Here is an 18,761-nt window from a genome sequence, read left to right as displayed (position 1 = left end):
GGTAAAGGTAATTATATTTTTGTAAAAAAAAATAAAGCTCTTAAAGCTCTTTTAGAATTTTTGTAAAACGAAATTAATTGGAAAAGGATTTCACAAAAAGTTTAAATACTTCTGAATGTAGGGTATGTTTTGGATAATTAAGTTAAACTCTGGTTTTATGGAATCAGCAAAGATTGAGAATACTTGAACCACAGTCGCCATGTTAAAAACATTAACAAAAATAATGAAGTGACGCCATCTATTAAAGTTTCTAAGAACTGTTTTGTGTAACTAGTCGATTTCATAAATCTTATTATTGTAAACAAAACATTATCATTGCAATAATGCAGAAACATTCTGCGGTATGCTTTCAGAATTTAGATAAAATGATATAAAACTAACATACATATTTTGTTTTATAGTTTTTGAATTTTTGTGAATTTTATGCAATTTAACATAATTAATTATAAGTAATTACAAGTAATTACAAGTAAACTTAAATGAAATAAAATATTACAATTAAAGAACAAGAATAAATTAGCTGAATTAATAATTTCAAAAATATAATAATAATATTGTTAGTAAATATAATGAAATTATTTTGTAGAAATAGAGATATTCTGAAAAAATAGAAATATTTATAAGCTGTATAATGTTTAACAAAGTATTGTACTGACTATTAACTACAATTATTAAGACTTTTTTTTGTCAAAAATGAAATCTATAACTAATATTAAATTATTCAGTTTCGGCTGTTCCATTTACGTATATTTGAGTGATTAAAAATTTATCTAGATAATGCTATAACAAATCATATTAATGTTTGATAACAAATTAGTAATTTAAACTACTGATAAGATTATTACTAATAAGCTAATTATAATGTAACTAAGTAATGTATTAATAAGCAACAAAATTTTAATTATATTTAAAAATAATAAACTATTAAATTTTCATTTCAATTAGTTTAAATAATATGAAATAAAATATTAATCAGATATAAACAACTAAACATAGTTACCATTTGCCAGTTGTGCTAATTTAACTCTTTTTTTTTAAATGTTTTTTTTTTTTAAATTTTGCTCATTTTTTTAACCAGGCGAAAACGAGGTTTCATAAACAAGGGGCGAAACGAACTAAAACATTACAAATAAAATATGACAATCGTAAGCTATACAAATTTTTATGCTGAAAAGCATTTAAAAGTTTTAAACTGTTAGAAAGCATCACGACAATATTATCACAAGAGGTAATAATTTTTATGAATTAAACTAACACGCTTTTAAGAATTAATACATCAGATGGCAGCACCAAATAAAATATATTCGCAATTCTAAAACTATCGAAAGTTATAATTTTTATGATCGGCCTCCATCAGCGGTAACGTGCGTTTTTATGCCTGTATATTTTACGGTTTCAAAATATATATTCACTGTTCGAGTTAATGTAAGTAATAATAATTTCTTATTCAAATAGATCAGCAGTTTTATTTGAAAACGTGTGAATATAATCTGCACACAATACTCTAGTTTTCAAATTATTTTAAGTTTAATAAAAAAGGAAATCAGAAATGATAGTGCAAAAGTTAGTGTTTTAACAATTATTTTAAATGGATCCAAGTTTGACACAAATATAAATTACCAAATAAATTATTATTCTTTTTTACGTTCTAAAAAGAATAAACTGAACAACTAAATTAAAACTTTGTTTCCATATTACTGGAAAATGCATTTATTCGTTAATTTATGAACCTGATTGAAAATTATTCATAAATATATATCTTAGCCAGTGGTCGGAAGTAATGCACTATAGTGCATTACTTCCGCGCAAAACTACTGTAGTCGCTATTTTCTTCCGCGATTTGTAGTGCAGTGAGCTACTTTTTAAAATAAGTAATGTAGCGAGTAAGTACGAAACAAAAAAACAATTATCTGTAGGGATTCCTGGCTTTTAATGTTAGTTAAATAAAGAAACAACGTTCAAACTCAAAAAATTTTCGAATCTGATTGGTGCAAATCCTTCGCGAACCCGTCAACGTACACAATGAGAATGCTTTTGTGGCCGAGCGTTAATAAGATCTACCGTCTGATGCTCGGAAAAAATCGTACGAAATCGGTCGACAAGTTGTTCCTGAGAAATCGTATTTTAAATATCTAACTTTTTTAAAATTCGATTTCACAGGAACTATAAAGTACATTTTTGTGTCTGATTTCGTAACGTAAAATATTGTCTGCGCTAATTAATTAGCATATTTTCGGTTACCCACTCAAACCATAAAGATTGAGAATTAGAACGTAAAGATCCGATCATTAGATCAAAAGTTATTCAGAGTGGTCCGTTTTTTAATTTTCGCACTGTACTTTTTTCTTGGGGGATATAAAAACGCATTGACCTCTTAAATCAAAGCATTCAATTTCAAAGCATTTCTCAAACCACTGTCGAGAAAAACATAGAGTTTGAAAGTTTTAAGAACAAATTCTTAAAAAGTGCTTTAGAATAAAGAACTGTTTCATACAAACACGAATTAAAACTTCTTAATATCTCTTCATATTTAACCAAACCAATTTTTGATTCAAAATCATTTCGAATATTGGTGAGAATTAAGTTCTACAGTTAAGTTTGTCTTCTAAAAGTAGCAAAGTAGTGACTACATTTTGAAAGCAGATTGTAATAGCTACATTTAACGAAAAGTAGTTATAGTAAACTACAAAAAAATGTAGTTTTTCCGACCACAAGTCATAGCACTAGGCCATTACTCCATAAAATAACAAACCATCAGATGGCAGCACCAGGTGACAAAAAATGAATAGCTTGAAAATCTCCAAATTGATAGTGCTGTCATCTGCATGTTAATTACTGAAACTTAGTATAAAAAACAGGTAATTTAACTAAAGTTTTTTTTTCTTAGCTTAAAAAACTCATCCTTTCAAAAATGTCTTTAGCTTAAGTAGTCATATTTATCACAAATACTAAAAATTTTAACTCTTAAACAAATAATATTGAAAATTGGAACATACGAATTTAATCTCTGTTAACTTTAGGCAACCTGAATATCCAGAAAATTGGTTTAAAAAAATTTATTTTATAATTGTTTTATATTTAGCTTTTCCAAAAAGTTTCGACAATTTTGAAAACGTTCATTATACTTTCTCAATTTAATCGCTTAAATTTTAAGTAAGTTCTTGCTCATTAATGTTAATGCTCTTGAGTGTTTACCACAAGGTAAAATAAAGTTTTCGAAACTAATAAAAAAAAAAAATAGTGCGTGAAGACACTCCGCGCGGAAGAAGTTAAACTTCGCAACCTGCGACGTTAATTGTAGAAGAATCAGCAGTCGTAGATGGATCACTAGTTCTATTCAACGACTCTTTTTCCTGCTCCGCTTGCTTCCGTGCTCTGTAATCACGGTAATATTGTGCATTTTTCCCTCGTGGACCACTTGAACCAGTGGAAGTGCTTGTGGTTGCCTCATCGCTTCGCCCTGGAAAGTGTATTTGTATTAAAAATGTATGTGAATCCGTCATAATGTAATTTCAGAAGCGAAAACCTAACAATCAATTCACAAGAGACGTACCTTGACATAACCTTAAATCCGTCGCATTGTCCGTGGGATTGTTTGCACTCATTTCTTACAATTTTTATCCACTAAATTTGAAAATAAAAAGTACTACCCTATTAAATTATATGTGTATCAAGTCAAACTAAAAAAATGTTTATAGAAAAACAATACTTTTATGACTTTTATTATTTTTATGCTAGTGAGAACCAAAACGATATGGAAATGAATGAGGGAAAACTGGATCCTACCACGTGATTTCCCGGCCAATAAAAATGTATCGTTAAACGTTTAACGCAACCTTGTTGGAAGTCGCATAAGAAGTATAACTTCAATAAAAGTAATAAAGAACAAATAAAAATTACACAAAGGTTAAAATTTTTGTTTATGCAAAGATAACTCCCTACGAGAAATAACTTTTACGATAAACTGATTTTATTATTTAATTTAATAATGATCCTAAATACTTTCAATAATAGGAAGCATAAATTTTAATATTACACTAAATTATGTAATTATAAAAACAAAATCAAAAATTTGGACGAAATTAGTATACTAATTTCTCTTCGAGAACTAAAACACTTTGCTTAAAATTTGGATTTTCTTATTTAAGAATAGACTAAATGATATAAAAATGTATATTAAATAAAGCTGATGTTTAAAATTACATAAAAACCTCTCTAACTTATAATTCAAAATTTTTTCGATCATTAATAAATTAAATAACAAACATATAAGGCATATCACATAAAAAGTTCGAAAATCTATGAGTATTGCAAGCATATTCCCCTCAAATCATCAATATTCTTTATTATTATTTTAAAATTTACACAGCTTGTTAGAACATGCGATTAAAAGTTAATTAGGTGCTCCGTTTGTTATTATACGCATTGGCATATAAAGATTAAAGATAGTATTGGGTAAAAATATAATTAATAGCAATCACATAAGAAGCAGAACATATAATGTACCACTAATATTTTAAATACCTTGATATTGTTTTCAAGAAATATAATCAAAGCTGGTTTAAGTGAAATTTTATTCAGTAAAAAGCTATAATTTTACAAATTCTGCATAATCTTATTATAATGCATTTCATTTTTTTTAGCTAAATATTCTGATACAAAAAAATAAGGGAAAAAAAATTTGATTCGATTTTGAACAATATTTTTAACATGAAAGTTAATTTTAAAAAAGTAATATTTATTGACATGAAAATTAATTTTAAAAAAGTAATATTTATTAACATGAAAATTTATTTTAAAAAAGTAATTAATTTTTTTAAGAAAAAAGACTGTGTCTGACTATGTTCGATTTTGAACAATATTTTTAACATAAAAGTTAATTTTAAAAAAGTAATAATTACTAGCATGAAAATTTATTTTAAAAAAGTTATATTTATTAACATGAAAATTTATTTTAAAAAGGTAATTTATTTTTTAAAAAAAGACTGTGTCTGACTATGTTGAATGGGCTGCCAACCATTCTCTATTCACGGGCGCTATCCCATTACTGCACGGTGCGGGAGCTTTTGCCTGCTCCGTTTCCGACCTGGGCCGGTTCGCTCCGCCTTAGACAACCTGGTAGCTCCGAATTCCTCCGGTTCCACCATATCGACATCGTGCTTAATGCGGACGCCTGATCAACATAGGCGAGCGGAGGACAGAACTCCCAACCTCAAGACATCCAACAGCCTAGACCTCCAAGCAGCTGGATTACAAGACCACGCCACTGGTCCCGGTCGATTCAAGAAGTTCTTAGTAGCTTTAAAAGCTGAAAAGTTCTGACATGAAAATTGTACTGCCATCTGGTGAGTAAAGATTGAAGATGTTTTCGTTTTAACAATAAACATTCATTTTTTATTTAATTCTATATTTTTGGAAATTCAGCAAATATCGAATCACCGATATGAAAAAACCATGATGCTTTATGAAAGAATAAAAGTAATAACCAAGGGCACGAGCAAATATAATTTTGGAGATTCCACGGTAAATGTTCATTAAAATATTTCAAAACCACACAAGCCAGAAGTTACTTTTACAAGCATGCAGCAGAAATTTTCGGAAACGATTTCAATACTTTAATTAAGGCTATTAAACTAAAAAAAATGTTGACAATATGTACATTTTAAACTATATTTAAACTCAAAAACATAAAAATATTAATGAAAACTATACATCATTAAAAAAAAATTATTTTTTGTATTACTACTATATTCCAAAGCTGCACTTAATATTAGATAACATCATAAAACTTCAGTTATTTTGCACAATTTTCGAGTATTAAAAAGAGATCGCTGTTTTCTCCGCATTATATAACGTTAGATTCAATACAAACTATACATTTATCCAGCTTTCGCTGTAATATTAATTTTAATTGGTTTTCATATATATTAGATAATATATTTTCTGTCATTATCTTGCATCTATTTTTATTCTTGGAATAAGTAAGAGGAAGATTTAAATGGTAGTAGAATAATTCGGCGATGCAATTTTACAAAATTATTTTGCCGAATTCCGATACTACCATCCATTTTCTTCTTCCTTACTCCAAAGTATCGAGTTAATTTTTATGAATTAATATTTCCAATTTAATTAAAAAATTAATACTTGAATAGCAAAACTTTAATTGAAAAAAAAAATTTTTTTTTTTCTTTATAGAAAGAGTTTTCTGCCTAGATTTGTACCACTAATCATTTCTAAGTGTTTATTTTTCATTTTAAATGTATTCCTAAATTTTTTTTTAGAAATGAGCCAACTTTATCAAAATTTCAAATTAATTTTTCAGTTAATAAAATATGTTTTATAAAACCCATTACTCAGGACATTTCTCATTTCTGAAATTATGTAATAAAAAACCATGCTTAACAGTAGTAAACTTACATTTTTATTTGAATTAAATTGAAATTTAAGCTACAAAAAAAAATTCTGTACATTTATTTTAAAAATATGCCACTTATTTACAAAAAATTAAATTGTAGCTTTAATTAAAGAATTATTCAAGATTAAAATAAAATTATTGTTTTAATTTTTAAAAAGTTTTTTTTGTAATAATTGTGATAATAAAAGAGCTAATTTAAAAATAATCAAATTACTTATTTCTATTAATTTTCTTCCATTTTTTACTTCCCTGAAATCAAATAGAGAGATAACATAACCTAACTCTTTCAATATCTGAAATTTTACTTACCAAAACACCTGGAACAAAGTCCAAATGTACCCATAGAAATTTTTTCAGGGTGAAACCAGGATATCATCTAAAAAGTTTACAATAATTTCTTATATTCTAAAAACAATTTTACGTTGAGACATGAGAAATACTTAACACTTCGATAATTATTTAAAGCTACTATGTACTAAACCAACAATCTTTGCCAAAATTTTATATAATATTTAAGTTTAAAAAAATAATAATAATAAATAAAGAAAGAAAGAAACCCACTGTGCTTTATTTAACTAAATTTTGCACAAACATGTAATTGCATACCAGAATGAGACAAACAAAAAAACATTCATTTTTATATCATCTTTTAAAAGCTGCCTATAGTGATAATGATAGTAATTTGACTATTATCTATATTGAGAAAATTGTTATCACGAAATTTATTTTTGTTGAAAACAAACCAATTCCATCTCTTATATTTCGCTGATAAGAAATTATGCATTACGAACATAGTAAGCTATAAGAGGCAAAAACCAAATTAGGTGTTATACGTAAACATTTTAAACGGGGAACTTAAAGGGGGGGGGGAAATGCAATAAATTGAGCGGATGCAGGAGTTCCTGATATTGATGAATGAGCCACAGAATAAGTTATGGCATGCATTTACAAAGTATGGTTTCGTAAAGAATATGCAGGATATTTCAGATGAAAATTTAAAAAAAAAATTTTGCACTGAGTTCAGTAATTTAGAGCAGTGAATCCCAAATGGGGTTCCGCAGAGTCTTAGGGTTCTATGGAAGGGTGAAAGGGTTTCCAAGAATATATGATTTTTTTTAATCTCACAGTAATGATTTTTGAAATCTTATTTATATTTAGATATAATTAATAATATTTTATTTATTTATTATTAGGTCGTATTTGTGTAATTATTTAAAGTGAAATAAAGTGAAGAAAAAAAAATAGCAAAATTTTTTGTTTAAAAAAATTAAAATTGTTCTAATAACGAAACCTAAAATATATCATGAGAAAAACCAGCATTTATGAAAAATTACATTTATATTTTCCATCGCGCTTTTCAAATCAGAATAATATGATTAAATTCGTTAATAAAGAAATATGTTTCCCTGTTAACCAATTTCAACTTTTATAACATCTCTTTTAGCTTTCGTTTCAACAAAAATTATAAAATCGCTTATTTGTTTCATTTTTGTTAAGTTTATAACCTCAAAACTAAATTAGATACTACTACTAATTCAACTGTCGGAATTAAAACTTAATTCAAGATTATTAATGAAAAAAACGATGAAGAAATTCTACTCATCTTCCTCTTTTTAAATATTTTCAAAATTAAGTGGTCTTTTATTGGTTAGTAAGCTCACAATAGTTTTTATATACTACATTATTTATTAAGTCAAGGTTCTGACGAAAAAATTACCATCCCTTAGGATTCTGTAGCTGAAAAAAATTGTGAAACGCTGTTTGGAGGAAGAGGACAACACTTATAGTTTGTCTAAAGAAAGAACTCCCCTAGCCATTCGTCTGGACCCATGGAGGAGACTATGGTAACGAGGTATAACTATCTCAAGTAGGGGTGTGAGATCACTGTCTAGGACAGACTTTGGCTCGAGACGGCGATAAAGAAAGAGAATCTTTTTCTTCCATCAATTGTGTTAGCCCTAAAGTAAGAGAAGCTACCCTCCCTAAAATGCTCTATTCTTGTTTTCATAGCACCAGGCTGCTTCAGACTTTGGAGCGGGATGAGTTCTTACCGTAGACAAACTATAGTTGTCTTTTCGTTTCGATTGTCTTTTATCCGTTTGAATTACGGAATTATCTTTATCGATTTCCTCTCGTTTAAATTAAAACATTAATTTTATCTTAAATATCTCAATAATTTCGATTGCTTAGTTAGCAGAACCTTTTAATTTCAATTATATTTTTCTCTTCTTCGAAATCACCAAGAAGCGAATAATCAAAGTAAACTTCTTCAAGCTAATCCTGAAATTTAAAATTGTTATTTCTTATCACCCGTTATGTTTTAAAAGCCCTTCTGCACTTTTTGAAAATTAATAGTGTCATCAACGCAACAATATCTTTTGATTTCTTTAACTCATGTATCGAACGTTAAAGAAACGGAACTTTCCTTCAAGCATCTTCGATTTATGGGAAAATCCCCTTTCCACTTAAAAAATTGCCTTTTTGATTTGAAAAACAGGAAGTCGTGATAACCTTGACAGCAACTATTTGATTTGAATTAGTAAAAATAACATTTGAATATCAGATATTGAATTTATTTTTAAATAGAATCCCTACTGGTGACTGCAAAATGTTTCGATTGCTAAGTTTGTGAATAATCAAAATTTGCTTACCTGTGATTTCTTGCTTCTGAGGAAAAAAGATTATGATTTATTCGAAAATATTGTTAATTTCAAATATCAAAGTATGGAGCTATGATTTAATTCAATTCGCATTTTGATTCATACTTACTCTTTAAGTCACCAGTTAGGTACAATATTGAGTGGCATTCGATTCTACTAGCAACAAATTTCAAACTAAGACTTTTTTAATGTCATTAAAAAATAAAAGTTTTTTATTAAAACTGAACATCACGCCATCTATCGAAAAAAAAAGTTTTATAAACTGAGCAACCATAATGTATATATTTTTCAGCTACATTTTAAATAACTTGTGCTTTTAAATTAGTGGTTGTAAATTTTAATTACTTGTGCTCGTAAATTTTAAATAACTTGTGCTTCTAAGAATTTTCTTTTTCTCTTTTAAAAGATCATTATATCTTTTTCCTTGTTTTCTCTAAATTTTTAACCTGTTTCATGAGTTCTGTATACTTGCAGCTTATATAAGCTGCAAGTATAAGTTTATAAGTTTTATTTACTGCGCATATGCGCAGTTAATAAAACTTATTCTTCTTAATTTTCTTCGTTAATCTTTTATCCTTTTTGTTTTTATTACGTTATAATACACACACACACACAGATATATATATATATATATATATATATATATATATATATATATATATATATATATATATATATATATATATAACACTTCGTTAATCTTTTATTAAAGCACAAGGTAAAAATACTTATCTGTTGTTATCAAAAAAATCTTATTTTAATAATATTTTTTTAAATCGTGACTTTTAAAACTCTGGGTAATAGAACTTTGCATGATAATTGCTCGGACCTAAATCCTATAGTGTATGCTTTAGGTTGCCCTTGGCCGACGCAGGGCCGGATTAAGCGTAAGCGGGGCCCTAGGCCATTCAAATTTTTGGGACCCTTAGATAAAAAAAATTTCTCGTATACTTTTTATTTAATCATATGTAAAAGTATTTATATATCTTTTCATTTAAGAAAGCATATTTAAAATTAAAATAAATAACAATAAATTTAATTTTACTTTATTTTATTAAATTAGAACTAAAAAATAATCATAACATTTTGAAAAATCATTGTTTTTCTTAATTTTTTAAAAATTGTTTTCAAAAAATCCATTTTAAGAGGGTATCTAATCATTGGGGGCCCTAGGCGGTCGACGTGTTTCACAAAGAATGCATACTCTCCAAACGTGCAAGAGCTGAAAACCGCCTTGAGAGAGGATTGGGACAAGATCCCACAAGGACTATTCGATAGTTAAGTGAACAGCATAAGTAACAGAGAAATAATATATATACCATTAAATCGGTTACAGTTCTGCAGGTTGAACTGCGGATGTGAAGAAATCATTTCAAGCTTATTTTCAGTCATTTTTAATTGAACGAAAATCTTCGCAGAATCGGTATGCAACTCTCTGCCGGCCTTTGATAAAACGTTTATCTAATTTTTTTTAACAGTTTCCGTTAACATTTTTCATAGCTATAACTTAACATAGCTTTTTCTCTTGTCCATATAAAGGCTATCAATTACCAAGAAAAGCTGGTGAAAAAAAAACATACGTTGTTGCTTGCAACAAAAATTGGTCCCGCAGTGGACTGATCGTTAAGTCACGGTTCCCAGCAGATCACCGAAGTCAAGCATCACTGGCTACGGTCAGTGTGCGGGTGGGTGACCACTTGGATCAGTCTGCGTAGGGACCGAGGGTGTGCGGTATTGGTCCTCGTTAAACTGTGCTACCGTAAAGTGCTCGACTTCGCTCACAGGTCGTCGGGCTACCGAAGCGGGAGTGCCATCCCCTCCGCAGAGGATCAAAATTGTGATGGCATGTCTTCGGATCATCCTCCGGGATGCTTCCCAGACCGTCGCCAATAGCCCATTGTGCAGCTCTAGTGCGACGTAAACTAACAACAGCAACAAAAATTGGTGATTCAAATTCGATTTTGCAGCAAGATATTGCCTCCATTGATCTAGAAAATCTTCACGGAAATAGTTTTTAGATAATAGAGTAAAAGCACGGAATGGACTGTCGATTTTTCTTATCCTAATCTTTAAGAAAGAAGAAAGCTACATCATCAGTAGGGTAAGGCTGTATATGCAAATGACAGGCAGTTTCAGTCTGTGGCTGAATTGAAGGCTGCCATCAATTAAACCCTGACAACATTGATGCTACCAAAGATTGATGACAGCATCGTAGATTCGAATTCATATTTAATCATTGCTGATATATTGGCTATGAGCAGTGGTGTTTTCATTTCGAGGGAAAAATTTCCCCTCTTCTGTTTTTATTATTCAATTTATTTACCCTGCCTTGATGGAACAGTTTGTTATTCCTTTTAAATATATATTGTGTGCGGGCTTACTGAATATATGTGTTTTGCTTCATGTTGTCTACGAGTTCTCTGTACCTACAGTACGAGTAAACTGCACTGTAGTTGTCTCAACCATCTCGGATCACCCATATTTGAACATTTGTCAATTATCTGCATTTGATAACAACCTCCAGTGGATTTCATAGAAATTTTAACGGTAATGTACGCATTGTGCAGTTTGGAAGTAGCTCGAATTGTTGATTTGATTTTTTAAAAAAAATTATGCCATATTACAGTTTTTACTAATAAGTATGGGATTCAAATTAATGGTTTTCTCTAAGTTTTCCTTTCAAACTTGGGGAGATAAAGTTCTCGAATTTTCATAATCTTCTTTTAGCAAACCTATCACAATCCAGAGCTAAACATAATCGCGTATTCGAGTGTGCATGTGTTTGTGCACGCAATTAGTCAGAATGGTCCCCGCAGTTTACCACTACTATTCATTTCAAATTCACTACGTGTATATAAGATATATAGTATACAAGACGTGTTAACTCGATTCTATGTTGGGGTGCACCTTTACATAGAAGTAGGTTGATATTGTAGGTAGCCTAGCCCCACAGTTCCTTAATATACTGCCGTTAATCAGAATTATTGTTCCTGATGTGCAAGGAACATAGTTTCCTTTCGTTAGTTATGAGTGTAGACATATGGTGTTACGAAACACAATTCGTTAATTTTGAGATTTTAATTAATAGATAAAGCATGATCTGTGAAGCCTTTGTTTTCAACAAAATTATTTCGCTTTATTTTCGAAGCTAAGAAAGAAATTCAAACGGTTGAACGGATAATTAACAGAGTATAAGTAACAAGCTTCCTAAAACCAAAATGGACAACTATAAAAATTTTATCTTTTTCTAATTACACTTTAGCAAAACTGCGAACTTCAGTATAGTAATCAAGAATAATAATGGATCCTAAATAATTGTATATAGAGATTCGAATGGTATCTTGTGAATAATTTTTAAAAAAATGTAGTTTCCAAATATCAAGGGGAGGGGGTGTGCTCCTGGGCTAGAGTAAAAAAATTGGATATTTCTCTCATTCATCAATTTCTCTCGGTAAATTTCGGGTAGAGGGCAAAATTATGCCACTTTTTCATATGCAGGTACGAAATAAAATACTAAATTGTTAAATAGCATAAATTAAAAAAAACAAAACAAGGTTTTTATAGTGGAAAAGTAACTTCTTAATTTTTACTTTAGTTGCAACTATAGATTATTTTTATTCCGCGTTTTTAACAACTGGCGATATTATGACATGAATGAATATACTTATTACATATTTCAATAGTCACATTTGAATTGTCACTTTCTAATGAACCTTTAATGAGTTTAAAAGTACCAATGACAACACGAGTCTAATGAAATGAGTTCACATATGTGTGGGGATAATGCGGAAATGGTAAGTTTATAAATTTACCATTTCTATATATAATATAATAAATATAATGGTCTTTTATGGAATATAATGGTCTTTTATGAGCTTATAATGGTCTTTTCTGCACTTCTCTCTAATTTCACGTTCCCAAGTCGAATAGTTTGTTACCGATAACAACGGGGTTGGCGTTTTTGAATATAGAGAGATAAATTTAAAAGATCTGAGCTTTTTCTGATTAAATTCCTTGTAATTGCTACGATTGTTATCATAGTAAAAGTTTGTTGCGTTTTTTTTAACAAGATTTTAAACGGTATTAATGCAAAATATTGTGGCGGAACCTTGTATATGGTAGTATAATTTTCTGATCATCGACAGATTTCGAGAATTTTTTGCTCTGGAAATGGTCTGTTGACGAAATGATGTAGTCGATGAAATCATCTATCAAGGAAGTGGTTTCAATATTTAGCAAATTCATTTATTCACCCTTTCCCCCCCCATTCTTTTCATTCATATAGTGTTATTGCTATTTTCTTGTGTAATCTAATCTATAATAATGTGTTTTCAAAATTTAACAAAATAAATATATATAAAAACATTAAATGTATAAAGGTTTTGTTTTTGCAACGTGATGTTAAAACAATTAGTATAGGCACTTTCAATTTTTTTTTTATTTTTTAAAAAAGCTTCTTTTTGGCAATTGACAACAGAATATAAAAGTTTTGCTTCAAGCTAGGTTTAAAAAATTCCAACAATACTAAATAAATTGACATATCGGGTAATCTAAAAAATACCTAAATTTTTTTACAGAATTAAGCATGACCAGATGACCTAGTCCAGCGTTCCCGGACCACCGCGGACCTGTCAATGCTTGATAATTTTACCACGGCCCACAAGGGGGGGGGGGGCGCTGATTGTTTATATTTTAGATAATTTTAAACTACATACATCAATTTTAATATACATCATATTAATTTTAATTTAATTGTATTTAAACATGTCTTCAAAACAAAATACAGTTACACCAAAAAATAACTATAAAGTGATTTAGCATTTTAACTTACTAGAACGTTAAATCAATGAGAACCCTAAGCTTGTTTCTTTGCAATGAGATGGTTCCATCTGGGGGTAATCGGAGATAATGATACATTAAAAAAATTTATGTCACTACCTTCAAGGGCCCCTTTTTTTTAAATAAATAAAATTTTAATGGAACACAGATATTTTTAATTTGGGGTATAAATTCAGTTTCAATGAAATGGGCGGCCCGGAACCATTTGATCCATGAACACTGGGGAACACTGAAGTCGATAAAACGACCTGCCGACGAAGTTATTGTTGTTGAAATGAACTCAACCCATTAATAAATAAGACATTAGAAAAATGAGTTGGAATCGAAAAGAGATATTATAGGGTGTGACGCAGTATTCGAAAAAAAAGAGGCAAAGTTGTGAGCAGGTAAGGTAATTGAGCTTGCTTAAAACAAAATTTTTTATTTAGCAAGCCTCTCATTTAAGTGAATTTCACATATTTGTAACACACTAAGATTTTGAATGATCTCAGGACTAAGTTATTATAAAAGAATTGTAATTGAAAATGTTAGTATGAATAACAATATTAGAATTAAAAAAAGAAAAGAAAAAGCTTAACTATTGGTATGAGGATATGCCTATAACAAAATCTGTTATTTTATAATCTCTCTCTTCTATTTTAATTATCGACACATGGAGAACCTTTACCTCTTCATTGAGAACTAAGATTATGCTAGAGATTGTTTGAAAATTTTTGGTAACACATAGCCTTGTTTCTTGTACCAATTTTACTTTGAAAAGCAGTGAAAATGCACAAGATAACAATTTGTTTATTTTATTATTTTTTTTTTAAAATTTATTTATAGTCTAATGCAGTGTTTCCCAAACTTATGACTCTTGTGTACCCTTTCTAAATTCTTCGAAACGCTGTGTACCACTAATAAAAAAATTTATTCTTTTAAACTATGCTTATTTTTCTTTCTTGGTACAAAGTTGTGTTAATAAGTTCATTTGCATCAGTGAGAAGGATATTATTTTTGCTAAAAATTATATTTTATAAAAATAATCAAAATAAGTAGAATATGTCAAACCTTTACTATAAAAAAATTGCACAAAACTTAAAAATCACAACTGGCTGCGTTCACCACTAATTATTAACTGTTAACTTTGCAAAAAATAGCCAAATGAAAAATACGTAATCGTAAATTTTCGTGGCTAGCTTTGTTTTTAAATAAAATTTTTTGAAATTTTCGCTTGTTGCAAGATATTTCGCATAAGAACGCATACCCCCGCTAAACTGTTCCCGTAACCCTGGGGGTAAGCGTACCATAGAATTTGGAAACACTGGTCTAATGGAGGCAGAAAAAAAGTAATTAATTGCAGTGACAATAATAATGAAACAACACAAATTTATATAATGTCATTAAATTTTTACTAACACATTATGAGTTCGTTCAAAATATATACAGTTCATTTATGGAAAAAAATTAGGACAATTAAACATTTAATTAACAAAGCACTAGTCTACTTGATAAAATAACACTAATTTCGTCATCGTATGAAAAACATTGCCTTGACAAAATGTACATTATTACATCACAGACAATTATCACATGACACGATGGAATAAACAACTCATCACTGTCAAATATTGAGTAGAGCTCGCACTTTAGTAAGAATGATTTCCTCTTATGTTGTATTAATGAAACAAACATTAAACACAAACAGAATATTTTACACATTGCACGCTTCCATTACTAATTTCATAACATGAACAATAAAATTTGTTAAATTAGCTAACTGAAATTATATGAGTAATTTTTTACACCAATAAACAGTTTGCAAATTTCACAGAAGTAGTAAACTAAAAAAATATTAATATAGATTTTTTTTAGTTGAAATATCAAATTTCAGTTAAAATATTGTACATTTGTTTATGAATGTATAAATTCATGACTAAATTTTGAAAACTAGAGAGAAAAATTTTATGAAATCAAAAACAATAAAAAATTAGAGTCATCATATTCTTTAAACGTTTGTATTATTATTCCTCTAAATTTAAATTAATTTAAAATGTAATTGAATTTTGCTATTTTAGAAATTGTAAGAAACTTTCCTTGCAAAAAAGTAATTGTCATAAAATTTTCACCGAACAAAATACCATTTTTTAAAAATATCAAATTCTAATGCAAATATGAGACTAAAATAAATTCAAAACGTAAATTATTTATTAAAAAATATATAAATTAAATACGAAATTTAAATTTATTATTAGAAAAAGAAACTATATGAAAATGGAAGAATAAACTAATCAGACAGCAATAAACTTAACAACATGAAAAATTTAATTATAAGTAATTAAATCTAAAATTAACATGCATTCCAACATAAACAAGCATTCACAAAAGACTATCATACATTAACTATATATTAATTTCATATCTAAAATAATATAAACACTTGTTTGATTTTTACAATTGTATTAAACATCCTTTTGACGAGCTCTACCACACACATACATTATCAAAAATGATTGTTAATTGATTGGTTGAGAAAAACCAAAAGCACATAAAATGATGTTTGTTGCTATATGTTGCAGGTAAGTAGAAGATGTATAAAGAATAAATATTATGAATTGTGCAATATTTTGTTTTTTGAAAATAACTTCTCTCAATATTTGCTTTTAAAAATTAAATTACTTGTATTTAAGAATAAGTGAAATAATATTTATAAAAAATTCTTATCAAAAAATCAACCATAAAAAGTCATCTCAATTAATTGATAATTTATGAAACATTTTTTAAAACATAAATTTAGCATTTCTACATTAAATAAAGATGATTCTACTTCAACAACTTCAGTCTTGAAATGTTAATATGCATAGCTACATACACTTAAACAATTGTATTTTAAGTATTGGAGAAGATTCTAAGTACTTTGTTTTCCAATTACATATAAAAGTTTAATTATATCATTTGCGGATTATATAAATCATAGTTGTAGGCAAAGTAATGAAATTTTACTTTGTACGGCCTCGTTCAAATATTAAAAGTTTATAATATAAAAGGGCATATTGAAATCATTTCATATAGAGTAAATGCTTTAAGTAAATGGTATATTTTTAATTTACAAATAAATCTTTTTAATTCAAAATAAAAAAAATTTGAATGTGAAATATTTAAATTATCCCTAGCAACAATTTTTACCCTGGCCCCAGTTGAGTTCAAAATTGGCTCGATATGGCTCCTATAAGAACATTTACCGAGGGACCAATATTGGGATGTCTAGATTTTTTTAATATTGGTCCTAGAATGGCCTACAGTGGGCAATATAGGACCTATATTGGCTAAATAATAGATATAAAATATCAGGTGAATCTAACAATTCTATAGGACCGATATTGGTTGTTAAGTGGCTGTAAGTTATTTTGCTGCTAGGGACATTACAACAAATTTTTAAAAAATGATATTTGTTAACAAACAATTACATAAATGATTTCTACAGAATGTTGATTATTCTTTATTTTAATTTCAGAATCAGCCAAAAGGTCATGTTTTTAATGATATGTCATGGTAAGTCATTCAACAATTGCTTATAAAAAAATCTAAAATCAAGACTGAAGCAATTGAATTAATTTTATCGAAATTTAAGTTGACGGTATAAATTCTGTAAACATAATTTGTATCTTAACTATAACAAAGAGAAGATTGAAGAATCAAACAAATGCCTCAAAAGATGAACATGATGATTGTTGATGATGATAGATCAGCAATTTGTACTTTGAGTGACATATTGGTCAAGGCTGTAAACCGGATAAGCGAGAGTTGTTTTTAGAGTATCATTGTGTTCCTCTAAAGACGTTTGAGCGTAATGCAGCACTAAACTTTTTAAACTCGGATGAACATTGTAAGGTTCTGCGAAACCGTAACCTCTCTCAGTTTTGTAAATGAGACAATGTCCAACTTTGCCATCAGCTCTGTAAGATATAAAATAAATTATGTTAGTGATGGTAGAATTGAAAATAAACAATTATTTTACTCTTTAATTTTCTGTTGATTTAACTTATTATAAAATTTTATTTATTTAATATCAATAATTAATTATTTAATATGTAGCTAGTTCAAAGTTACTTAATTATATTTTAATTACTGAAAGCATAAATTTTATTTTTAAAATTCAAATACATAATAAACTGTTACAAAAACTTTTATTTGTAGAAAATAAACAAATATATTAAACAACATAAAATGAATTGAGGTCGTTAACAGTAAAAAGATACTAGAATAGATGACACAAACATGTTTTTAATTTTATTTTTGTTGGTGCTATTTAAGACATATTAAGTATAATTGTAAAAGTAGCTGGCAGTTCAATATGGGAAATACTTGCTGTCAGTTTATATTAATATATATGATGAAAAAAATATTTAGTTAATATTAAAGACAAATATTTTTGTTAATGGAGTATTTTCAACAGATAAAATTTATATAGAATTTTATAAATATAAATGTATTTATGATTAAAAAAAAAAAAATTTAATAGGTATCTATCCATTTATATTAATTGAACCAAATTGGCACACAAAAAAAATTTCTCACAGAATTTGTAAAAATTTTTATGGAAAAATATTGGACTTTTAACGCATTATTGACCAGTGATGAGTTAACTCATCAATGCATTTGCATTATCTATTTCAATTTATTAAACTCAGGATGATATAGAATATTTCATTTCATTTCATTCAGTATAAATAAAAATTAATTGGAGGTTATTTTGAATGTTTTATCATACTTTCATATTCAATCGCAAAATAATAGCCAGTGAAATGAAAGGTTTCAGTGTAAAATTGCTGATCAGCAAAGTGTTAAGTGCCTTAAACTCAAATTAA

At 28.2% G+C, this 18,761-nt stretch overlaps 1 protein-coding gene, 1 long non-coding RNA gene and 1 other non-coding gene across 5 annotated transcripts in view; all 3 read right to left on the bottom strand.

The window, feature by feature from the left end:
- LOC122269752 (uncharacterized) overlaps positions 1–9,220 on the bottom strand; it is an 85,936-nt gene extending 76,716 nt beyond the window's left edge. The window contains exons 1-2 of the long non-coding RNA XR_006225367.3: positions 9,067–9,220; positions 6,725–6,791 (exon numbers count right to left, since the gene is read on the bottom strand). This is a non-coding gene — a long non-coding RNA (uncharacterized LOC122269752). The remainder of the gene's footprint in view (positions 1–6,724; positions 6,792–9,066) is intronic.
- LOC147813837 (signal recognition particle RNA) lies at positions 4,980–5,277 on the bottom strand. Its single transcript, XR_015432802.1, has one exon.
- Positions 9,221–17,377: 8,157 nt separating the features above from the next.
- The window catches only part of LOC107439742 (phosphatidylinositol 3-kinase regulatory subunit alpha), a 102,148-nt gene continuing 100,764 nt past the window's right edge, over positions 17,378–18,761 (bottom strand). For all 3 annotated transcript variants that reach the window (XM_043044325.3, XM_043044326.3, XM_043044328.3), the window contains exon 22: positions 17,378–17,849. In XM_043044325.3, coding sequence (XP_042900259.1) covers positions 17,639–17,849 — 211 coding nt within the window. In that variant the 3' untranslated portion in view covers positions 17,378–17,638. The remainder of the gene's footprint in view (positions 17,850–18,761) is intronic.

The sequence above is a fragment of the Parasteatoda tepidariorum genome, chromosome 3 (genome assembly GCF_982258835.1).
Source record: "Parasteatoda tepidariorum strain Cologne lab strain chromosome 3, Ptep-v5.0, whole genome shotgun sequence".
Lineage (NCBI taxonomy): Eukaryota > Metazoa > Arthropoda > Arachnida > Araneae > Theridiidae > Parasteatoda > Parasteatoda tepidariorum.
The sequence above is the reverse complement of the archived record's forward strand: the minus strand, read 5'-3'. Positions and strand labels throughout refer to the sequence as shown.